We start from the raw sequence: 26940 nt of genomic DNA, 5'->3' as shown, positions 1-26940 counted from the left end.
CACATTTAAAGATGGCGAAGGCTACAGATAATAGTGAAAATAGGTCAGTTTTACCATTTTAGGTATTTGTTTTAAACAAGATTCACACATAGTAGAAATAGGAGAGAGCAATCCCTGATTCCATATTTTAAAATCCTATTAGTCACAATCACCCACCTCCTAAAGAAGTTATGTGGTATCTGATATTTAAAACTCCAAATACATTTATTCTTGAAAATAATAAAATCAAATTTCAAATACAACAGAAAAGTGTGCATATCATTAGGTTTAAAGGCCACATACAGAGTTGTCAACACTGAACAGTGATGGTTGCATAAATTCCGATGCATATTGTGGAATACCCCCTTCTTCAAAGAATATATCTTCACCATCCAACAGCAGAGTTGGTTTGAAAATTATTGATTGGGCCTCCCCTTTTTCCAAGGTCTTTTTGTTTAAGATTGACACATACACAGTCAAATTAGTGTCCCTAATGAACGGTCAGGATCAGGATGAACGGTCGCATGTGTCTTGGGTGAAAAACAGGTGTGCGTACTGGGGTCCCCTGGTTTATCAGTCTTTCCCAGTGGATGGATAAATGACTGATCATGACCACTGTTCACTCCTATTGAGGAGAACACAGTGGGGTGCTGCTTACTCTCCCCTCCATCTCCATTGAATCTACTGTGTACAGCACTCGCTTATTCATCTGTCACTGGAAATTATCACAAAAGATAAATTCCAGCAACAGAAATCTGACATGTGCACAAAGCCTTAGAAGTATTAATGGTGTGGCAAACCTTTTAGGTCAGATGAAAAATCAAGATTATTTTTTCGAGATTATGCAAATTCACAAGTTTTGTTTGCTGTCGTTTATTCATTTGGATGCATTGTATTCTAAAAAAAAATATAAGGTTAGCACAGATAAATAATGATTTGCGCAATATTACCAAATTTGGTTTTAGCTGTCTGTCTTGGGTATGCAAATATCTGCAATTTTTTTGTATTACCTCTATCCTCTGTGCCTGCCAATATCATCCCACAGCCAGCAAGGAGGGTTGTTGTGACCACAGTATACAAGCATTGAATAGAGCTCCATTTTCTGAATGTAATGGAGTTACAGCAGTGCTATGATCTGGAAGAGTGCCAATCACTGAACCCTGGGGGCTGCTTGGATCACTCTCTGTGCTAAAATATCATCATCATTGTTCACCATGAACACAGTGCACTTGCTGATTTCTTATACACCCTGGTAGTAGCTGACATTACTTTCACTCCTTCATACACATTGGAATCGATATACTAAATGAGATTAGGTGTTCATTTAGCATAGTGAACTATCACTCTGCAAAGGCTAATTCACCAGGATTAGTGAACGTGGCGAAAAATTCACTTTAAAAGTCATACCTGATCACGAGCAAGGGAATGTAAAAAAAAAACATTTTGCTGGCAGGTGATTGTATGGCAGAAATGAGCAGAGCATTCAATGCCAAGTGAAAATTAAAGTGGAACTGTCACAAAAAAAAATACCACTTATCTTTATGGGTAGAAAGCTGCCAATCCCTCCGCGATCCTAGTCAAGTCGGTCCCGTGCTGTTCCGTCTTCCTTCTTCACACCGGAGTAGGCTAAACCCCAGGCCTGGTCACCTTCTAACTCTTCTTCCTGATTCTTCTGCTGACTTCACCTGATTTCTGAAAAATGTATTAGAAAACCCTTCTATGCAGATGGAGCAGTCCACAGCCTCCTAGGATATGTGACGTGGAAATCCCAATAGGCTGCAGGATTCCCATTCAGTCTTTACCACCATGGCGGTAAGGACAGAAATTAAAAAGAAATTAAAAATTAAAAAGAAACATTTTTTAAAAAATCACATTTACTTACCTTATATAAAAGGGTAAGGCCAGCTTTAATTTTGGGTCCATCTTAGGGTCTGTTTATGGCCTCCAGGACAATCTAACAACCGGAGATTCCTTTATGGTACATTGTACATCAGCAGATGTCCATACAGCAGTAATGCCAAAATGTAGCTGTGTGTATTTTTGTTTTATTGATATGCAGACCTGTGTGGTCAGTTATGTGACATGCAAACATCATGTTTTCTTACTACTGCAATTTTCTATTGGAATACTTAAGGCTTGATTAGGTAGGAGGGAAATGGATAGTTGAATATGAGAATCTGGAATAGAGGCATGCAAAGCAAACAAACATTACACTGTGACCACTCCTAAATGATCACATGTAAGAACGTTATCTGTAACATATTTGTAATACATATTGTATAAAACAAAAATACTCAAATCATTTATTTAATGGTATGTGGTTAGGGCAATTGAATCATAACTTGTATTCTTTTTTGGTTCCTATTAGATTGATAACTTAATCCAGTGTGTTTCTGGCCATATGAAATAAAACTGATTATATCTTCTGATGTGAATCTCCATTTATTTCTGGCAGTACAACATGTGCAGCATAGGGGACATTAGGAAATGTGTCACTTCTGGTCTTCCAAACCAAATCAGAAACACTCATATAATTACCAGTTTAGTCATTTCAGCTGGTTGTTCCAGGCATGTTTTCAAGCCAAATGTTTTTGAAGCACAATAATTTACAGAAAATACATTTTTACATATGTAAATTTAGACAGATGTGCATTAAACACAAGTTGAGTTCAAGGCTGCTGCCAGATATTGACATCTAATCTCATGTAAACACTGAAAAATATGTCCAACTTCAGCTGTATGGAGGCAATATGGAGGGCTGAATCAGGAATGATGGCTTATTTTAAGGTTCCTTCTACAAGGAGCGGATACAACTGAAATCTTACCATGTGAATTCCAGTTTAATATAAACCATAGGATGATGCATAATATCTTTCTTATACTAAGCATACAGTACTCTCTTTTCTCTCAATGCTATCTTAGATCCATAGTATTATTCTAATAACAATCCTTTTAAAATGATCCTCGCAATCAGCTACAAGTGTTTGATATGTCCACTTGTTCAATAATCAACTGGTATTACAATCATTTTCACCGTCATATCTATCTGAAATATCAATCGTTACAAGAATTGTTTTGATTTCAGTATGACAGGTAATCAACTAAGCAAAAAATGCTTTATCTGATCAGTTTTTGATCAACATTCTCCTTTAAATTTGATAGTAAATATGATTATTTTATTGTTTACATCAATCCTGATGTTTTCACCTAATCAGTAATCTTAAAAATATCTCCCTGTAAAATTTGATAAAATATACATGCAAGACAAAAATTAGATTACATGCTTACCTTATCCTTGGTAATGTCCCCAAACTTTACCCCAAACTTTGCTAAAATTAAATTCCAGCCTAGCGCAATAGTCTCCATTTTGGATCTCCATTCTTTACCCAGATCTTACTAGAAATATAATCCTGTCCTAGGCACTGTGGGGGTAAAAAAGGTATATATCCTAACTTTCTTCCTTAAAGGGACATGTTGACCCCTTTAATCTATAACTGTTTTATAATAGGAGGCGACCATGATCTAATACTGTATTATTATATTAGGTATTATATTATCTAATATAACATTTATTAATATTCTCCATTCCCCATCTTAATGAGAGTACAGCACTGTGAATGCTCAGTTTGCAATTCCAAGAATCTACGTAACGCACACACAGCACATGAGTCATCTCGGCACAACATTGCTGGGAAAACACACTCATTACCATTACACGGCTCACATATTTTTGAAAACCAACAACATAACTCATATGTGTTACTCAGAGAAAGCAAACTGCATCCATAGATCCTGATTCTGTCATGTATCCTTAAAGAAATGTGATATCCCATCAAATATATCCTCGGGGAAATCAATGCGCATCTTATTGTGATTTTGGATTGCACAATAGATAGTGGAAAGACAGGATCAAATAAATATTGATTATAAAGCAGTTTCAAGGTAGAAAATAAATTACTGGAGGAAGACAAGTAAATAAACAGCCCTGCATAGATAACGTAGAATGATATTTTACTTTATATTCATGCTGACCTTATAATATATTTCTTTGGCTGGTGATCTATTGAGTTGAATTAGCGTACCTCTACATACATTATATACTAAACACATTGTCAGAGTTCTTTTTATATTTTCCAGAATGACCCCCTCTGTCTCTAATGCTACAATTGATAACTCTAGTATCTTATATGCACCAGGGAGTTCTATCCACTTCCTATGGGGAAAGGAACCAACCTCAAATTAATTACTACATAGTCTCAGATTACGGCACTTTCAAAAAAAAGAGAAAGAAGAACATATTCCTATAGGTTTGTAAATGATCTACTTGTAGTAATATCTTTTTATTATTATTATTTTAATGTGAAAGATTTGCTTGGACTAGTAACACCACTGATAAATATTAGTCTGTAAATAAGCACAAGTTTCAGTTAACAACCTGGTTTAAGGCTAGGTACACATATGCAATGGTTCTCGTCCAATAATTGGCTCAGGGCTGATATCGGACAAGAATCTTGCGTGTGTACAGTGCTCGTTGTCCATCATCTGAACAACCATTACCACGAACGTAATTGAAGTGAACGGGGAGAGAGCACAGCTAGGTGCCACTCCGTTGTTCTCCCCCCTGCCCTACGCATTGAGCAGAATGGTGCTGTATGTACAGCGCTCGTTCATGCACCGTACAGTCATTTGTCATTAAAAAGGATCGTGAAAGATCCTTACCAACAACAACAATAACAACATTTATTGCACGTATGTACATAGCCTTAATAGTTTGTAAGCTATACAAGAAATACTAATACAAGTCCTTCTAACCTCTGCTACTCACCATACACAATCTTAACAGGGCGGTAGACAAAAACATGTCAAACCTCTGCTTATAGAGTCGGTCTATTTAGGACTTTTATTTTTTAGTTCAGTGAAGCTGCCAGTAGGTTCAACCAATGTATTGTTATATCACTGAGATTACCTTTGTTAAATCACTGCACTTGAGTTATATAATGAAGTCAACAGCCACTGCAATTACATTGTACTTTTGACAAATTTAACAAACACACTACATCGGGCACCATAAAGGAACTGAGATTTCATGGTCCACAAGATGGGCTGACATGTACAGTATATTACAGGGATTGACCTTTTATTATATGCCTTAACAAAAAATTTACTTTCTGTATTAATATGTTTTGTAACTCACCCATCATCACATTGTAACTTCTAGAATTGTAAAAAAACAAATATACAGTTAGGTTCATAAATATTTGGACAAAGACAATTTTTTTCTAATTTTGGTTCTGCACATTACCACATCTAATTTTAAATGAAACAACTCAGATGCAGACTGCAGACTTTCAGCTTTAATTCAATGGGTTGAACAAAAGGATTGCATAAATATGTGAGGAACTAAAGCCATTTTTAACACAACCACTTCATTTCAGGTGTTTAAAAGTCATTGGACAAATTAAAAAGCTGAAAATAAAATGCTCATTTCTAATACTTGGTTGAAAACCCTTTGCTGGCAATGACAGCCTGTAGTCTTGAACTCATGGACATAACCAGATGCTGGGTTTCCTCCTTTTTAATGCTCTGCCAGGCCTTTACTGCAGCAGCTTTCAGTTGTTGTTTGTGGGCTTTTCTGTCCGAGGTTTAATCTTCAACAATTGAAAAGCATGCTCAATTGGGTTCAGATCAGGTGACTGACTTGGCTATTCAAGAATATTCCACTTCTTTGCTTTAATAAACTCCTGGTTGCTTTGGCTGTATGTTTTGGGTCATTGTCCATCTGTATTATGAAACGCCTCCCAATCAATGTGACTGCATTTAGCTGGATTTGAGCAGACAGAATGTCTCTGAACACCTCAGAATTCATTCGGCTGCTTCTGTCCTGTGTCACATCATGGATAAACACTAGTGTCCCAGTGTCACTGGCAGCCATGCACGCCCAACCCATCACACCGCCTCCGCCATGTTTTACAGATGATGTGGTATGCTTTGGATCATGAGCTGTTCTACACCTTCGCCATACTTTTTTCTTGCCATCATTCTGGTAAAGGTTGATCTTGGTTTCATCTGTCCAAAGAATGTTTCTCCAGAACTGTGCTGGCTTTTTTTAGATGTTTATGAGCAATGTCCAATCTAGCCTTTCTAATCTTGAGGCTTATGAGTGGCTTGCACGTTGCTGTGCACCCTCTGTATTTACTTTCATGCAGTCTTCTCTTTATGGTAGACTTGCATATCGATACGCCTACTTCCTGGAGAGTGTTGTTCACTTGGTTGGCTGTTGTGAAGGGGTTTCTCTTCACCATGGAAATGGTGAAAGGCTTCTTCAGGGGATATAGGTGGAGAATCAGAGCAACTGTATGATGCAATGTAATAAACAACGATTTAGAAAATCATCCCATAAGTACACAAATATAATATAACAATATTCCAATGCAAAGAACAGTGCAAATATCATAGTGTTACTATGACTGTTGATTATAACATAGTCAAATTCAAAACAGAAAAAAAATTAATAAACGGAGATATTGATGGTATTTTACATATGGATGAAAAAAAGGCTTTAAATCCTCCCATTTTTATGAAATTTTTTTTTCAACCCACTAAATTAAAGCTGAATGTCTGAAGTTCAACTGCATCTGAGTTGTTTCATTTAAAATTAATTGTGGTAGTGTACAGAACCAAAATTAGAAAAAAGTTGTCTGTGTCCAAATATTCATGGACCTAATTGTAAATAGGACTGAAGAACGAATTAATAACAAATGCAAAGTTAATAAATGTAAAACATTAAGGTCCTCTTGCTCTGTGGATCTCTCACCTTTCTTCTTTATTTCTCTCTGCTTCCCTTCTGTTTGTCTTTCTCTCAGTACCTTCTACAGCTCTTAATTGCCTTTCTCCTGTTCTAGTTTTACATTTTATGTATTTAGTCATTTGCTTTTTTCCTCCTTGTTTTTCCTTTCCTCTAAAAATGGTATTCTATATATACAAACACATTCAACATATGATGAAGACTATGAAGGGAGAAGAGGAAAAGAAGTATTAGAAAAATGGAGAAATAGAGACACACAATTTCTAGGGTGCTTGAAGAAAAAAAGATGTCACAGAAGTCTTGATGCAATGTTCCTAACTTTTAAATGTTTCCGGATTGCCTTTGTATCAATGGGGCTTTCAAATGTCCCACACTGCGTCTTCTGGTTAGTGATCAATGGGCCAGATCATGAAAAGCTCAGAAGTCGTCATAATGACTCACAATCATACAGATGCATCATCGGTTCTTTGGTAGCTGGCTGTGACTTCTGCAATGTCAGTGAATCTGTGCAATTTCTGTGAAAACTATACATATAATCTACATGAAATGATAATTGTAATTATCTACTTATTTTATACACTTAGTAAAAGCTCGGATAAAATATACTGTATAGGGGTTATATGGGCATATCAGATCACAGGGTGGGTTGGTGATGCACAGCATATAGAAAAATGAGAAATTGCTATAGAAGAAATCTATGTGTATGGAACGTTATTGTTGTCCAATATGCCAGGTTTTGGACTGTTTCACTCAGTGTTTCACTCAGATATACAGTATGTTTCATTTCCATTACATCTTAACATTTTGTATATTAAAATCAGTGATTCTTGGAAACTGTCAGTAGAGCATAGCCTTAGAAGTTTTCTAATCTCTACCCACAAGCATGTCTTTCATCTTCCAAGAAAGCAATGAGGGTTATCTACTAATGTATTGGGAAAGGAAAATGTGTACAAAATGTCTAGCAGCAGTTCTGTGATAAGATGTTACCTGTCAGCAGCAAGTAATACAATTTAAACAATCTGAAATGCTTTACCTTTTGATAATGTTACCATAGAATTGATAGATGACTGTATAGAGAAGGAATCCAAACTTAGGAAAAACACTAAAATTAATATTAAAATGAGTATTGATGCATGAATATTCCATTTATTTACTTGTGAGCAAGGGATGCAAACCTTCTCCTAATATTTTTATCTGCATAGATAAAGGAAACCAACCCTCAGAGAAATATCATATTAGCTGTTGCAAATACCCTTTTGATCATTTAAACTGCCTAAATTTCATCCAGACATCCCTATTCATAGGCATTAACTGAGTCTGAACTAAAAAGAAATATAAACCATTGCTAACCTGCCAGGTAGATAACTTGTCATCAAGCTGACACGCTGTGCCTGATTTAATAAAGCACCCCAAGGCTGGAGAGGATAAACCTTCATCAGTGAAGCTGGGTGATCCAGCAAACTTGGAATGGATCTGATCCAGGATTGGAAAGATTTTCTAGCAAATATTAAATTACTTTGAAGAAATCTATTCCAGGTCTGCTGGATCACCCAGCTTCACTGATGAAAGTATATCCTCTCCAGCCTTGGAGAGCGTTAATATATCAGGCCCACTGAATCTCAGTTCGGTTTTACAGAAAAACCTAACTTTCTTGTGTACAAACACTTAATATTTGTGAGCCACATAACTGTCCTTTAGAGGCAGAAAAGTTTAAGTATCCTTCAGCCTGTGTGGTTTTCTTTCCACAATTCAAAGGCGAACTTGGGTGATCCAGCAAGTGATTTCCTAAACGTCACTTGCATTTTGTTAGCAAATGTTTTCAATCCTGTACCAGATCCATCACAAATTTACTCGATCACCCAGGTTCACTAATGAAAGTTTATTCTCTCCAGGCTTGTAGAGCTTTTATAAATCAGGCCCCCTGGCTTCTGAGACAAATATGCAGACAGTAAAATCAGCATAAACCTAAAACATCTGCTTTTTATGCTTCTTTAAACAAAGTAACTCTGCCCTCAATTAATTGATAAAATGTGGAAGAATCAGGGCTATTTCTATATAATATGCATGGGTATATATGGTTCAAGTCACCAGTATGTACTGTATACACTTACTTTATAGTGTCGGTGATACTATAAACTTGCAAGCTTATTTCATCAAAATATGCACAGCTGCAGCTACAGTAGTATTAATAGTCCTGCGACAGTTGGTAAGTGTCAGCATCTTGGCCAAGACGGGTTCCCCACCATCTGTGCTTCTTGAGGCTATGGAGTTCTTTTTACCTGCTAAGAAGAAAAGGACGTCATTTTAATGGGTTTCTTCCTTTCTCTTAAGGGTTCAATGATGTGTAATATAATATATATATATATATATATATATATATATATATATATATATATATATATATGCATTTTAATGTTAACTTGATGGACCATGGATGTGTATCTTTTTCAGACTATGTATCCATTAAAACCTAAATGCCTGTCCAGAAACAGTAGCCAATACAGCACAAACAGTAGAGATAGTATATATATTAAAAATACTTTGATTTATATAGAATTAATGAAATGTCATGCAAATGTAAAGTAAAATACTCTCTATTCCAATGCTTCCAATTTTGTACCCTGTTATACATTAAAACCTGAGCAGAAATACTCCTCCTGTTGCTTTATATATTACATTGTGTTCTGGTTGTTTATTACTGTATTTAAAGTATACAAAAAGACAGTTTGAGTCTTCTGCGTAAACTGGATATGGGTAAAATCTAAGGTTCTTCTGCCCTCTTCTGGTTGAAGATTCTCTTGAAGACTAAAAAGCATTAGGAAATGGTTCATAAAGAATCACAAGAAACAAAGTGAAAAATTCAGACCACAAAAGTTCATTTCTTACCTTGCAAATCCATCATTTGATCTTTTATATCTCCTACTTTCTTGATGTTTCCTTGTACAGCCTTACTACAATGGACACAAATTATGCTTTGCGCTTTATATCCTCTGCTTGGTGCTATGTCTCACCAGGGTTTCTCTATTTCTTTCTAATAATCTGTACTTTTTTCATTTACTTGAATCATGGTTTTTGCCTGATCCAACCATGTCTGCATACATTCATTAAACTGAAACTCTAACAACCCACTCTAAACACTCAAAAACTTTCAATTCTGTCTACTGTTTTCCAACTCAGGGTTAAGGACACAGAAATGGTACCCAGACCCAAATGGTAAATTCACATTAGCTTCTATACCGGTTTTAGGATAGGCTTTCCCTTCCACCATGCAATCTTGGGACCTCAAGAACCTCTTAAGAACTGAAGACATTTTTTTTTACATCCAAAACATGCCAGCAAGCCAACAGGGCCACTAAGATAACTGGCATGTACTAGCATTTTGTGGTGTCTGCAAAACCAAAGGTATTTTTTCCAGTAATAGGTTCACTTTAAAACAGAATTAGTTTTCTTTTTTCATTTGCACAACTGGAGATCTTTCCAGCAAAACACTTCCAGTATTAGGATAACACACAGTCTGTCTACTAGATCTATGGGCCTGATTTATTAAAGCTCTCCAAGGCTAGAGAGGATACACTTTCAGCAGTGAAGCTGGGCAATCCAGCAAACCTGGAATGGATCTGGTCCAGAATTAAAAAGATTTTCTAGCAAATAGCAAATGACTTTGAAGAAATCCCTTCCAGGTTTGCTGGATCACCCAGCTTCACTGTTGAAAGTGTATCCTCTCTAGCCTTGGAGAGCTTTAATAACCAAGGCCCTATAAAAGAGTACAATGTCATCAAGAAATGGAATAAGAGTATAAAACAGGCTCTGTATTTCTTTCTCTAAAACATGGTAGATGAGTTCTGCAATTTTAACACTCCTCAGGATAATGTTTGAGTGCGAACAAAGAAGTCAAGAACTGCAATGGTGGTCTGATTGCTATGGCCATGTGTGAATTCATTTACACTAGATATTTAAATATGCAGCATGAACTATGTTGGCCTGTCTATTTAAATCATAAAATGAATACTTTCTACATATAGCTCACCCTGCACAACATTACTGGAGCAAGAAAAGCACCTAAAGGTCTGTATATGTATAATCATTAATCTAATAAAATAATATTCTAAATGAATACAATGAGGTCTTACTATAACAAGCACATTGCTAGTTGATGCAGGTATTGCCACCCTCATGCTTTACCGAATATGGAAAGAACTGAGGCAGAAGGACTACATAGAGTAGCAGAAAATAGTGCTTTGTTACCAGAAAATAATACATGTTATAGTCATAATTGGGAGCATGCATTACAAGTACAGTGGGTTTTGGGAGGGAAATATTGTTGAAGGTTAAAGCTGTTGAGTGCTTTATTGTCATAGTTAAAGGCAGCTGCCTTGCATGGGTTCTCAAAATAATTTTGAGCTGTTATTGTTAGACTTCAATAGCTCTTTATTTGTGACAATAGGGACCACAGAGACCCGTGCAGAAAAAGCCAAAACTACAGTCTATAATGATTAATAAATATCTCAAGCTGTCACTGAATGAAGTATATGTATTTGTTTGGGATGTGATAAAGATAATACCCCAACAGAAATCAACGTGCATATTTTGTATTGGCGCCCACGCCAAGCTGTTAATGTAAAAACTTACCAACTTTCTATGAATAATTACCTTTTTTTGAGATACATTTAAAGGTAATATTGGGTATTGATAGATGTAAGCCAAGGATTTTCACTGCTGGTTTCCAGTTTAGTACATAGTAAATAGTACAAGTTTCGGCAGATAATACAAGAAAATCACAAACACAAAGCATTATATATACATAGTTTTTAAAGGCGTCTACTTAGTCTGTTAGGGGTTACTTGTATTAAGGAAGCCATTAAAATAAAATACAAGGTGGCTGAAAAAAAATATATTTACATAGAGTATGGCGATAAAAGAACAATCCAACAAACAATAAAAAGTTTGCATTTCAATTGACATGGAGGTCACAGCCCGTTTGGCTCAGTACATCTATTCTTCAGGTCAGTATTGTTGCTTCCACACAAGGTATAATCCTAATATTCTCAATTTTCTAATTTGCTGAACTTGAAGCTATACAAGTCAAGTTACTGTATTTGCAGGCACTACAGACCAGCGCATAGAAGACCTATACACATACAGTGGAACATACAAGCATGGTTCCAAATTGATTCTAGAATGTTTTTTAAAAAGTCTGCTGAGCCTGAAATTGGGCTTACATGATCCATGTTCCAACCTGTTATCATTTTACCTATTAGTCACAGACTCATCTCAATGCTGCATTTCTGATCTTTGCATCCTATCCTTGGCCAATGCCTGTCAATAAAACAGCCAAAATTAATTCAACCCACTTTCTATGCGCTCGGGTGGTCACGGATCACACTGTTTTATTTATAAATTCTGAAGCACAAGATCCAGTTAGCCAGCCAAAAATGCAAAGTGTGTTCCCTAAACTCGGGTCCCTAAACTAACACCCACCAAGTACAAGACTAGAACACAGCACCTGTGAAAGTATCAGGGTTCTGGAGTCAGAACAAGCGCTACTGCCACAGTTTATGGGCACTAAATCCTTCACCTTCATGAACTTTGCTATATCTGTGAAAGGCATGTAGGAAATATGGCTAAAGCTCATTACAATGTACATTAAAAAAAGGGAGTTATGATTATAAAAATACAGCCTTGTGCTCTTTGGAACTTTAAAATGACAGACAGAATGGTAAAATGTATCTAAGCCCAAACAAAAAAAATGAATTATATTAATGCTTAGCACACCTTAGATTCAATTTGTTTTCACTAACTTCAAAACATACTGGCTTTATAAATAGCAGTGTGCTTGTGACTTCCTGTACAGTGAGAAAATAGAACAAACATTGTCCCATGGATCCACAATGAATTGCACAAAAGAAGAAAAGTTTGAAATGCAGCTGCATATATAATATTTGTGTTTAGGCACGGGGAACACTTCATAGCGAGGAATAGGAGCTATTTTTCAATAAATTCCAGTACATGAAGGCAATTAGGGAGAAGTGAATGGAGGCTTCAGATAATGGATGAACAAAATTAAGAGAAATGAACAAGGCAGAGAGAACTGGGGAATTCAGAATAACAAGATGATATATCAAAAAGAGAGATGGTGTGTGAGGTCCCCTGCGTCTATTGTAACAGCAACAATCTAATTAACATTTGTACCCGAGTTACCAGGCCAGTGATGACGAAGACTCAAACCCTCAAAGTTAAAATGCTATTCCTACAATTTACAAAATGTTTATCCCCCCAACAAGGCCGCACACATATGGCTTACAATTTACATAGTAACATAAAAAATATAAAACGAGAATTAGAAAACAAAAACAATATTGGCAAGAATAGCCTCTTAAGCCTACTTAGTACTCAATGGTTGGCATCGTTGGATAGGACAGCTGTGCATTTTACAAACCATTGTTCCAAAACACAAGCCACTGTGGCCTATTCATGAAGATCGTTGGCATTTGTACCACAGCTAAACAGTAATGACAACACAAAAGTATTGGTAAAGCAAATTTGAAAAACTTTGCTTCACTGTTAGCTACTTTGTCTATATTTAGGCGAATTCAAAATTGTACTTGAGTTACTCAGACATTGGTAGCTATGGAAGTTACAGGGAATTGATCTGAAGACCTTACAACTACAAACCTGGTTCTCTACAGTTAGCCATTGCGTTCCTAATTATAAACTAAATTTGAAGTGATAAGTCTTTGAATCTAAAGTTAGAATGTAGGAAGAAGTCTGACAGAGCCATAAATAAAAAAAAAAAAACAGAAGAGAGATGGGTCATCAAAAAATTAAAGTTTTTAAGTACAGAATGTAAAGTTAAACTCAGCAAGCTGCAGAAGGCGAAAAGTGTCGTAAAGGCATTCCTATAAAACAGACAGGGCAAAGGGTGGGAAGAGAGTTTGATAAACGAGAGAGAGAGAGAGAGAGAGAGAGAGAGAGAGAGAGAGAGAGAGAGAGAGAGAGAGAGAGAGAGGTATTGCAGAGACGTACTAAAATGGTATTCAGCCAAATTTCTCCAAAGTGACATTATAAGGTGTCGGAGCATTCATATACACTGCCACCGTGCTGGAAGAACTGCCGCAACCTACAGATAATTCTAGAAACAAATAGGCTTTCTGAAAGTTGGTACATGAAAAAGGTTTGGTCCTCCACCCACCTGACAGCTTACTTACACATCATCAGAAATGTATAAGCCAAGATAGGAAAGAAAACACAATGTGTGCAGAAGGTGTGTGTTGCTTTTGCTGCCAATAGTTGTGTGCCTGTCGAGTATGGAAATGAAAATCAAGCTCTGACTGCACATTCGTATTCAAGGAACAATCATCAAATCATAAAACCTTGTAGAGAAATAGTGGGGTGTCACAGTTTATTGAACTGAAGTGGCTAGGGCAGGGGCACTAGCCATAGGTCTTTACATTCCTAAACTTCTTAAACCAAAGATTTATCAAAAATACATTTGCAGTTATATTCAAACATTTACTGTGGCAAAAAGCAGCAACACATTGTGCTTTTTATTATTCTTTTTAATAATATTACTGAGAAGGCTGGAGTGGAAAAAAAAAGTCATGTTTTACTTAAAATAAGATTTTAGCTTTCACCAATAGATCTTCAAAGCAGAATCTTAATAGATGAACACTTTGTTAAATCACACATTTTCCAAAGTCAATACTATTTTTTTTAACACAGTCAATGTACAGTCTCTTGAAACAAGTGCGGTCATTTTGGCTTCTGAGCTGTACAAACTCAGAATTATACAGCAGAAAAATAGTCAAGTACTCAGTTTTGGATACACCAAATTGTACTGACAGTCCAACCATAGACTCCGATCCAGTTCCTGTAAACACGCATCAAGTCTTAAGGTATAGTGTCATTCTCTTAGATTTTTGCTTCCTTTTTTTAATCAGATGATATTTTTGAAGCTAACTTTTCAACAAGTGCATTGTGATCCACTCCGATGCTTGCTAGCAATCCTCCTTCATTTCCATCTAGTCCAGTATAAATGATTTCTTCTCCCTTAAGAGTAGTCATCTGACCACCCAGTGCACTCAGTATAGCATTTCCTGCACAAATGTCCCATTTCTTGATATAGGTGACATGAATATATATATCAGCTGTTTCTTGTTTTTCATTTCCCGTCACATCGAGCAAAGAAAGAACTTTATAACCTTGAAGAAAAGAAATAAATTATTCAAAATGTCTGATAACTTCAATAGGCGACACACATTTACTGGCCGGTGCCTGATGGTAAAGTACAGATATTCGAGATGATGCAAAGTTCTTATTAGCAAAGGAAACTTTGCTTTCCTGGTATAACATTTTAACATGTTGCAGAGCTGCTTAGGCTACTATATTAGGTATGGTGCTTTGAAATTCAAAGTAACACCATTGATTGGCTTTAACTGCCTTGGTGGTATTCCCGAGTGTGGCTCGGGGTGAATTTTACATACTAAAAGCAGTAACCTCGAGCCACACTCGGGATAGAAAAAAAGTCATACCTGCTCCTCTCGAACCAGTGGCGTACTCAGCGATCCCCAGCCGGCTTCTGCATCACATCCCCCATATGATCGATGTGATGCATGAGGCCTCTGTAGGCAGCTGAGGCATGGCGGGAAATTTAAAAGCAAATTACATTGTAATCTGCTTTTTAAAAAAATAAATTATATTTATAAAATTATTTTTAATATAATTTATATTAAAGTTATTCCTAAGAATTACAGGCCTAAAATATTAAACAACAAATTTGCATGCAAAACATACCGCCTTTGACAAAAAAAACGGACATAATTAGAATGCCAGGGGGGTTAAAAGCTGTTCAGTTCTTTAACTGATCATATCCATTATTTGCAATGTGTTTCTTGTATATGTGTATTTAAAATGTAGACACTGGTATACAATAAATCATATGTATCTAAGACTATGACTTACAAAAAAAAAAAAAATTATGGGCACCCAGCGCATTGTTCCCACCAAACTCCGATACTACACTTCTTCCTAGATGTATGTGAAATCCCCTCCCCCCCCCCCAAACTCCACGAGGCATGAAAAACAGATATTCCCTTCAACCAGCTGAATACTTGCAGCGGCGATTTAGCCAGAGAAGTACAGGACCCTGACCCCTGCACTCTATAAATTCCTTGTTGTACTCTTCTACTACTGTTCATTATTATCCAATCCTTACTGCTGTACATTTTATACTCCTAAATATTTTGTTCTGTATGCTCTGTAAAAATAAAAAATTAATAATAATTTACATCCATTGGTAAGAGTGGCTGGGCAAGGGATGTTATTTTCTAAAAAAAGAGGACCAAAACGTTTAGATTTCTGATGAGGTCCATCAGCAAGACCTTTATTCATCATACGCATTAAAAGCAATCATAGTTTTAAACAATTGTACAGTCTTGAAGGGACACCATAATTTCATCCTGTTTTACTGAAAGCATTTTGTTCTCTTTGATTAGTACAAAAAAATCACAGTGAAAGCATCTGAAATGCGTTCACATTAAAAGACAAATGTAGGAGAATCAATGCCAAATGTAGATACATTGGGTCTGAATCATTCAAGCTCTCCAAGGCTGTGGAGGATACATTTTCATCAGTGAAGCTGGGTGATCAAGCTAACCTCGAATGGATTTCTTCAAAGTAATTTGCCATTTGCTAGCAAATTTTTTGAATCCTGGGCCAGATCCATTCTAGGTTTGCTGGATCACCCAGCTTTACTGATGAAAATGTATCCTCCACAGCCTTGGTGAGCTTTAATAAATCAGACCTATTGTTATTACTATCATACAGGTAAATTAGGGACAGAGACTCCTAAACTCACTTATAAAAAAATAAAACCAAAATTTTCTACAAACCTGATCCACCAGCCGATATGATTTTAGTTTGATTGCCAAAAGTTTGGAGGATCACTTCTTTGACTTTTCCAGAGTGACTCCTAGACACAATGATTGTTGGACTTTTTTCATCATATGATGCCCGTCTCTTTACATTTGAACCTCCATCTACCATTGCCCATGCTATAAAAGAAAAAAAAAAAAGATGTTGCTTCTTTACACTAGCTGAGAGGTATAGATAAAGGCAGTAAATATAGTAATCAATGATATAAATTGAATATTACAATGAATATTGTAAGAAAAGACACACGAATACAAGTATATTACTCTGCAATGATGTACAGCACTAACTGCCCCAATGGAAACGGAAGTCTAATCATACAGATGAATACAATGTTGAGAGAAGAGTGCAGCCAAAGAGGGAAAAAAAAAACTTCTCATGAATAACCTGGGGATATCCGATTCAGAATATAATTTAAATTGTACAAACTGAATTATCTTAATAAAGAAGGCATTAATTTTGAGCACATCACCTTTCCTGAGAAAAATACTTCCTTGTTAACTAGAACGGTCTCCTTCCAAGTTCTACCACCTTCCTCTACCTGCAGACCATCTGCCGAAGACTGTACGGAAATCCACAATCTAGCATAATTGGCATACCAGTGTGTCACTAGAAAGACACTAGAAACTACAAAGTTTATCAAAAGTAAAAGTTTTCAAACTTTTATTGTCTCACCTGACAGTGGCCACCCAGCAACCTTGAAGCCACCCGGTAGTAGGATGGTTAAGGCTCAAGGGCACAACTAGCTTCAATGTCTAGAGCTGGAACAAAGCTGATTTTACTTTTATTAGTGTGTGACTGTGGGGGGACATTAGTGTCAGCTCCTTTGTACAGAGACTGATGGGTCTAGCTCAGTGTTTCATTGTACAGCACTATGCTATATGTCAGAACTGAGAAGGGAGATTACCTCCATATTCTCCTAATCAAATAAATGAAGATTAGTAAATTGCGTAAAGAACTGTCAGTTTGATGTTCCCCTCTTGTGAAGGGTATGTCATTTATGATAATGAGATTCATCAGAGAAAGTCCAAAGGTAGTACTGCAGTGTATGTGTGTGTGTGTATATATATATATATATATATATATATATATATATATATATATATATTTTATATTTTTTTTCATTCCTCTATTTTCATATAGCTAGTGCCAGAAGATGATGTAAATGTAAACTTTAACATGTAGGAAATGTAGACAGGTAAATGTAAACATCTGTGATCATGCAGGGGTTCTTTGCTGAATGGGAAAGGCGATATCCCTTCTGCAATAAGCATTCCCACCTGCCTGATCACCATTGGCTTTTAATCCTTTGAATTACACCATTTATACACATTACAATTGCAAGCGTTTTGCAGTGCAGTTAATGCTAAACTCCAAGCAAACCAAGCTAAATACCCAAATTAAGTACATTTGAGGTAGCTGTTTTGCCAGCCAATGTATAGATTTTATGTCCATCTTGTTCTAACATTTACACTACTCTGAACAGCCCTGCTAGTGCAGATCAGTAACACATATGAGCTCATAATTTAATAATAAATGATAAGCTCATCTTTGTTTCTCACAGGGATTGTATTACTGATGCATGCCAATAACAAGTCACAGTCAGGTACAAACATCAAAAAAAAAAAAAAAAAAAAAAACGAACATTACTTACCAGTATATTGGGTGAAAGGTTTATGTATTACTCCTATAACTGGCTTTCCATTCACAGCAACACATACCATAGTTGTAACATAGTTAACAAGGTTCTCTGGGAAAAAAAAAAAAAAAAAAAAAAAAGATATCCATTTAAGAGTTATTAGGAGAAAATATTTCAGAAAGAATAAAAACACTACATTTACTTTCATAGATAAACCAAAGACAATGTGAAGTGGAAAGAATACTTCACTGTGTGTTTGTTGGTCACTTTATAGATAGTAACTTGAAAAGAACTACGTTGTGATCTTTTTATCAGCAATCACAAAATGTTTGCTGAATGGCCTTACAATGCAACCCCAACAGAAATATACAAAAACTGAAACCCTGTTCAGTGAAATGCTACATTTAGTGTTTATCAGTAACAATGGCCATATTTTTACACTAAATGGGCTCCAAATATAATAGAAGTATAACTATATTTTTATTAGTGAGTAACCAGAGAAAAGTACTACACATTTAATTGTAGGTCTGTCACAGTTCATGTACATGACTGATTCCATGACCCACATTTATAGGATAAACCATTTATTATACAGATTTCAAAAATTGTTTATAATGCCTAGAGAAACAGAGCAGAAAATGGTCTATTCCCATTACAGCAGCCCTGAAAATAAAATGTTCTGGAGACCCCATACTCAACCAGGGTTTTGCAGAAACCCAATATTATTTCAATGTCTTCTATCGGACTCATGAGTTGTGTCGGATTCACCTTGCTTTGGATGGTGCCTGTATGGTATCAGATATAATGCCACTGGGCAGAACCAGCAGCATGACGCCAAAGATCTTTTCAGTCGACTGGCATTCTGATCACTGGAGGGACACAGTCATAAATCAACAACGTAAAGGGGATTATTCCAATGACCACTCAATAATTCATTTTAGCAGGGGTTGCCAGAGACCTAATTTTTTAAGTTTTTCTCTGGGTCTAAAAATTTTTCTAAAAAAGGATTCTGAAAATACAAATTGCCTTTTTTGGTTTTAGGACACTGAATGAAGTAGTCAAATCAAAGTCAGAGATCCCAGTCTGCATAGGATAGATTTCTTTTATATTCAAACAATACACTTTTTTACGCAAACACCTTATCAGACCCTCCCTTTAAGGGTCAGATAGACAATAGTATGCCCTCTGTACACATACACGATGGAACATTTGATGTCATGAACAGTAAAGCATAGATGGAAGTGGAATGCAACATTTTATCAACTGAAAAGTATTCAGTTACCGTATGTACTTGAGTATAAGCCAAATTTTTGCAGCCCACTAACTTTTCTATAAAAATTTTTCTTTACACTCAATTCCTCTCCTGTCACCATTTCCACTCAGTAGTAGCTCAGTGCAGCAGGGAAGCAATAAATTACAAACATCTGTATTTACTTATCCGATTCAGATTCAGCTCCTTCCCATCCTAAAGTAATGTCATTACAACATGTGGAGATGGAAAACTGGGAGCCGGGTCTGTGACTGGCAGAGCAGATAAGTACAGGTGTGTAAGGTGTCAGATGATGATTCTCGGCTGATACCAGCTGTCAGGCTCGTCCTGGACAAGAATTTGACATGTGTACAGAGGTCGTCCATGGACCATTTGTGGCAGATCCATGAATGACAGAAGTTTGACGACCGCAATGGAGGTGAAGCGAGGAGAACGCAGCAGGTTGCAGCTCGCTTGATCTCACTGCCCCCCTCTTCATAGAACAAAATGGCAATGTATGTACAGCGCTTGTTTGAGGGCACACAGTGATTTTCTAACCTAGCCATACTCGAGACAAGCTTTTTTTCTTTCTGCTTGATGTACCTCAGCTCTAATTGAAATGGCTTATACTGGAGTACATATAGTACATTTATACATTACATATATACCTGTATACTCGTGTGTTGCATCCAGTGGATCTATCCACACAGTAATACTTTCTGAGGGAACTAATTTTGGATTCTGAATTTTTTCTTTAATTTCATCTGGAATTTTCCGATCCCAGAATATTGACTCTTTATCAGCTTCATCAAGATGTTCTTCAGTGTTTACCTTAAACAGAATAAAACATTTAGATTTAGATATATGAAATGCAAGCCATTTGGATGGATTACAATTTAAATTCAAATTAAATACAATTATGTTACAGTTTTGGTAAATCTACAGTGCATTGCATAATCATAATGTATAGTAAATGGCCAGATGAATAGACATTTGAAACCTTTCCCTCCTTATTCATAACAAACAATGGCTGGAAGTATGTAGGAGTATAAGGCCATGTACACACGTGCAATATTTGTCGTTGGAGACGAACAATTAACAACCGATCCTCAGATAATCGTTAACAAAAAAAGTGCACAATGACACCGATTAACGAGGAATGTCGCTGGAAACGAACAAGCGCTCCAGCGGATCTGATTGGGCGACAATCGTTCGCTATCCATTGTGTGTACGGTCATTCGGTGATCGTGGATGGTTCTGCGGTACAATTTCTCCAGTACACGTCACTTCCTGCATCGTTCAAACGATTGTATCTAGTGTGTGTACATTATTGGTGAATTATTTTTGAATGATTGTATCATAAAGCATGTACAGAATTGTGCACTATGCGATTGTTCAAAAAAATAATGAATTGTTGATCTGTCAACCGTTCGTTTTCTAACAATAATTATTGCACCTGTGTACCTAGACTAAGAATGAGATCCTGACAAGGTCCTGAAACTTCAATTTGTGATGCCTGTAGCTTTATGTGAGCAAATGATAAGATAATCACACCCTACATGAACTGTGGGTAAGCAACACAAACAATACAAATTATCAGCAATAAAAACCTAACAGCAGCACAAACCTGTCATCACTCTATCCGGAAAAAAAAAAAAAAATTATTTAGTTTTACTATCCCCCATATTTTGGGTCAGTGCACACATGTCAGCATAGCAGATACAAATGTAATCTGTGTATATAGTATCAGTGTTCTCCCCAGCCTCTTTTAGTCGGCCGCACCACCCAGCACTTTTCAGTAAACACCTGTCTTTGGGTGGTTACTGATGAGTTGGGTCACAATACAGCTGCCACTACCCACCCACATCATCTTTTCACCCAGCTTAAAAAAAAATTCTGGGGAGAATACAGTGTATACTTTTAATGCTTTTATTTCGATTTAAGTAAACTAAGCAGGGGTTCAGGAGATGTTTCAATTATCCAAAAATCATTCTTTCTCCCCCAATGAGTCATCTTTTTAAACTCGTCTTACCCTACGGCCGTCTTCTGTCTCTTAAAACCCCCACACTACTCACCCACCAATATTATCTCCCCTCCTATTGTATGCTGCTTCCCCTCCTTTTGCAACCCCTATTTAATGTACAGCTCTGCGTAATATGTTGGCACTATATAAAAACTGTTTATTAATATTAATAATATTAATAATGAGACCACATAACAGTATTTTCTGCTACGTTTACACTACATGTATGGAACAAACAAACCTTCTTGGCTGAGCAACATAACATCCTCCGACTAAGGGCCATTTCAGACCCATTGACTGCATAATTCTGCTGGAGGCTTAACCACAGTCCCAAATGTTTGCATGGGAGAAGTTTGGGAACCATTTTAGTATGTTTTGGCTGTGCAGTTGCTTATCCTTCTCTCCTGGGCATCTGCAGTTTGCTATACGCCCGGGAACAGACAGGTGTTCTGTTTCTACCTAACAGTTTTTGTCTCTTCTTGGTGGTGAATGGCTGTTCTCTGGGTGCACTGGGATTGTCAAGGTATTCCAGTATCATACAATTCTACATAACCAGAGAAATGACCTCCTCCCTATATTAATCCAGCCAAGGATCTGCAAGTAGAGAACATTTACCCTTGCACCTTTTAAAATTTAAATCTATGTTGCAGGATACAAAAATAAAACCACATTTTGAGCAATATTATCTAACTCCAAAATGTCAGCACAGCAAGAACATACGCAGCAGAAGAGTCCTTGCATGGCAACATAAAACAATATATCTAAAGCCGTACAAATCATCAATAGAAACTGGGCCACATCAATAAATAACAAACATGGCCTTGACATTTCATCTCAACCAGAACAAATGTGTTCAAATAAAGCAAACTCCAGATGTCATCCAACATACTGTGTACAGTGCTTAGCAAACACAGAACTATTTACACGTACATACAGAACAAAGAGAAATGGTATATAGCATGAAACACCTAATCCACCATAGAAAGAAACAAATCACTATCTAACAAGGAATCAGACCCTTCACTGCACAAAGCCATACTCTGTGTTTTGGGTGCTTCTGTAATTATAGGTGACCAAAGGAATGTGCAAGGCTAACCGAGTCCACACACAAGCGTTGTATTATTACCATGCTCTGCGCTTATAGGGGAAAAAAACGGGTTAACTTTCCTGCGCTTTAGCTCTGTCATTCATTTCATACATTCTTTTAAATGATAATGTAAATAAAGTTACATGGGAGTTTTAATGTAAATCCAGTTACATGGGGGTTTTAATAGAATATATGTTCTAGAAAACATAAATTTCCTAAAAGGTGGCAATGCCCTGATCTATGGGCAAATAACATCATATTCACTGCAAATCTGTATTGTGGAGGAATGAATTCTCACATTGTAGAGTAGAAGCACTGAAGTTCATCAAGTCACTTGTTCAGCTATGTCGGTTCACCTTGCTCCCCCCTCCTAGCAGTTTATTCCAACCACCAATGTAACCGGTGGCACTGACATCAATAAACCCCTCCCCCTCCCGACTAAATGAGTAATATATCCTCACTATATAGTGGCGTGACATCCACATATTTTCTTTCCTCCTACTGTGTCCCAGACTGCCAAAAAATGGAATCATTCATTTCAGGCTACATACACACTTCAGATGATTCTCGTCCAATAATCGCCTCAAGGCTGATACCAGACGAGAATCTGGTGTGTGTACAGTGCTCATCGTCCATGGATGCGTCCTGGCAGATCCATGGATGACCAACGACAAAATCATAATGGAAGTGAAGGGGCGAGAGTGTAGTGGGGTGCCACTCCGTCATTCTCCCCTCTCCATAGAGCACTATGGATCTCCATGCATCTCTCGGTCTTTTGTCGTTGGAAAGGATAGTAAGATAGTAAGATCCTTTCCAATGGCAATTATTGAACATGTGTATGCAGCCTATGGCAAAATGCAGGTGTGCAATCTATAAAATCAGCACAGCATTGAACTTTTTCTGCACAAACACAGAGCAATTTCCTTAGCAGCCTATTACAACTTTTAGTTTCTACTTCAATATGTTATATAAAAAATCTAGAGGGGTTTTCAGCCAATATAAAGATCCTGAGGGCCTGTTTCCACAATACCTCAGATTTATTTTTTTTAACAAACACAGCATATTACCATTTGGGTTGGTAAATGTTGTGTTACGGTAGGCCATTCATTTGAATCAAACATGCTGCATTTTTAATTCCAATTTCTTTGTACTGCAGTGTTAGAGGTACCATTAGGAATCATCCTAGCACACCAATGAATGTCTAGTGCAGCGTTTCTGGACCTTATTAACATGAGCGAGCCCTTGAAATATAGCAGGAGGTTCCCTGGGAAACCTAAAAGTTAATTACTATATCCACAGCTCACTGTATATTATAGTTTGGTGGTCTATGGGAAGAATGTCTCTTACACTGCTAACCATTGGGAAGAATTCTTGAACTGATCTAGGAGGCACAAACTGTTCATTGCAGAAAGAACCTCCAGCAACCTCTGACGGAACCCTGAAGTTCTAAGGAACATTGATCTATTGAGTTCCATTGCACTGCACTAGTGAGATCCAGCCATGCCATAGGAGCTATAACAGAGTGTAGGGAACACACATGGGACTTCTTTGCACTCCCTACCCATCTTGTACAATACATATAAAATCCTAATATTATTAAACTGCATCAACATATAACACAACGCTTTACATTAAATAGGGGTTGCAAATGAAACAGACACAAACAATGACACAGGATGAGGAGAGCACCCTGCCCCGAAGAGCTTACAATCTAAATATATACAAATATAAATATAATACCCTTAGCATACATATATAGCTAATTGTCACTACAACAGTGCAGTGATGGTAAACACAGAAGCTGAATACAGAAAGATCATGGAATTATAACAACTGAATTCCTGGGCTTGAAGCATTTCTGAACTTGATGGACGTGTCTTTTCTCATCCTACCTCCAGCTCTATACAGGAACTCTGTACTAAAACACCTATTTCATTTGCGGCCGTTTATTGGCTTCATTCCACAGAAATGAAAAAAAGGTTTTACATTACTTCAAGCAAACAAGTCAGGGCTTTGTTAGATAAAATGCTGCATGACTAGGTTTTGTTTTCTTTCTTGTACGCTGCCAGCAGAGGTTGGGCTCTCTTAAAACGGAACGATCACATTTTATAAAAGGGGGCGATCTGTATAATATAATATAAAAGGATGACTTTTTAAAAACATCTTTTGGGAGGACCCCTTTATAGACAGAAGGGGAAATTGGGACCCTCCTGGCATACGTATTGCAAGAAGCTATGGGTGGCTCCTTAGGCACACGTGTCATCAGAGGCTTTCCTAGAATGGCATGCACAGTGAGATCTGCCACCTTTTTTTTAGGAAGACACATCACCCGATCCCATGCCTGTGCAGTGCAAGACATGAGCGGAAGGAGAAATAATGGCTGTGCCTGCTGTCCCATCTGCACTGGAAAGAAGAAAGAAGCCAGGAAGCCACAGAATTTAAGTCAGTTGGCAGAGGGGCGAGGGCTTCTCACCTGTAAAGATGTTTTGTTTTTTGGTTTATCTCCTGCTTTAATACTCACCTGTCCTGTCACTGGGGGCCAGTCTCTTCTTCCCTTCTTCCATGGGATCTTCAGCCATGCTGATTGGGTCATTCCGTATCCCGGCAACCATAGCCGAATTGCACTGACCGTTCCATGGAGTGATCGGGCAGGTAGGAGGGATTATAGCGGAAGGGACATCACCTGTCTCTATGTGATACTGACATGTCTGAGGGGTTTTTAGAAGTGCAATTATAGTTCTGCTTTAATACATTACAATGTTTGTTTTTGCAACCCACAAATCAGGACATCGAAAGTCCCATGGCTGAATGGAATGGTAAAAAATTTGCTGTATGTAGAGTCAGTTATAAGGATTTCTGGAATCATCACCTCTGACCTGCAGCAAACCTCCAACTGACCTGCATTTCACCTTCTTCAATCATTCCCATACACTTGGGTTAGAATATAAAACCCAGGGGGCCCCCAAATACATAGTTTTAACAACATATATAAAATACTTCCCCCCCATATAAATAAACGATCTGCCCCCCATACACGTACCTGCACTCCTGGGAAGGAGTTCTTGATGAGGCTGGCCATCTTCCTGTTGGAGAGGAGATCCCCCCGGGTCATCTTGTCGTCCGCCCCCTCTCTGGTCTTCCCTTTGGAGTTCTCGTTCAGTTTGTTGCTCTCCCGTACCGTCTTCACCTCCACCCCACCCAGCTCCGCCGCCTCCACCGCCACCGCCAGCAGCTCCCGCAGATCCACCGTGCTGCCCTCGCCGCTGCCGGCCCCATCCCCCAACATGAAGGCCTTTATACGAAATGTCAGGAGCCCCGAGTAGACGTGATAGAGAACCCCGAGCCCCAGCAGGCAGAAGACCCCGACCCCCAGCGGGGACAGCCGGATGCCCATAGGTGCCATGTATAAGGGTAGCGGCTAGCTCCCATCCAGAACCCGGAAGTGACGGCAACCAGAGAACCGGAAATGGGCGGGGATTCATGGATCAAACTTCAAGTCTGGGAAACTGCATTGCTCGTCAGTCTCCTCGCAGCTAAACGGCTATGTGTGTGTGACTTATATATTATAGGCTGACAGGTTACTGCTGGGGTGTCATGTCCTTATTATAGGGCGCACAGGTAGTTATGTAGGGGCTATGGGGGAGACAGGTGATGGGGGCACTGACATTGCAGGGAGGTTCAGGGAATGTTAGGTGATTGGAATGTATTGCTATTATTGCAAGATGAAATGGGGGAAGTGTCACAGGTGATGGGGTGACTGGTATTATTGCAGGGGGATGGGGAAAAGTGGGGACAGCTGTTTTGTATACTGTGTTATTGCAGGGTAATATGGGGTGCAATCCTATTGTTGTCAGGTGATATGGGGGGGGGCAGGTGATGGGGGGCGTTTTTATTGTGAGGTAATATGGGGGTATAGGAGGGGGAGGAGACACTGGTATTGGGGGTGCACTCCTATTGTGAGGTAATATGGGGGTACAGGAGGGGGAGGAGAGACTGGTATTGGGGTGCACTCCTATTGTTGTGAGGTAATATGGGGGTACAGGAGGGGGGATTTGGAATTGCAATTGTTTTAATAATGTTTTTTTTGTTCTGTTTTTTGGACTGGTTGTAACACTGCAAACTAATTCATATCAAGCTGTATATATGCTAATTAGCACTTTATATTATGTCATCTCATCACACAGTAGTATGAATGTAAAAAAAAATGTTCAAAAGCATTTTGAATCTGTAT

General features: G+C 37.7%; 1 protein-coding gene across 1 annotated transcript; it reads right to left on the bottom strand.

The window, feature by feature from the left end:
• Window positions 1–14169: 14169 nt before the first annotated feature.
• BPNT2 (3'(2'), 5'-bisphosphate nucleotidase 2) lies at window positions 14170–26158 on the bottom strand. Its single transcript, XM_072411171.1, has 5 exons — window positions 25750–26158; window positions 20268–20430; window positions 18366–18461; window positions 16672–16833; window positions 14170–14982 (listed from the first exon to the last, which is right to left on the bottom strand). The coding sequence occupies exons 1-5, from the start codon at window positions 26110–26112 to the stop codon at window positions 14714–14716; spliced, it is 1053 nt and encodes a 350-aa protein (XP_072267272.1). The 5' UTR covers window positions 26113–26158; the 3' UTR covers window positions 14170–14713.
• Window positions 26159–26940: the final 782 nt, after the last annotated feature.

This window comes from Pyxicephalus adspersus, chromosome 5, assembly GCF_032062135.1.
Source record: "Pyxicephalus adspersus chromosome 5, UCB_Pads_2.0, whole genome shotgun sequence".
Classification (NCBI taxonomy): domain Eukaryota; kingdom Metazoa; phylum Chordata; class Amphibia; order Anura; family Pyxicephalidae; genus Pyxicephalus; species Pyxicephalus adspersus.
This window is presented reverse-complemented; position numbering and strand designations above follow the sequence as displayed.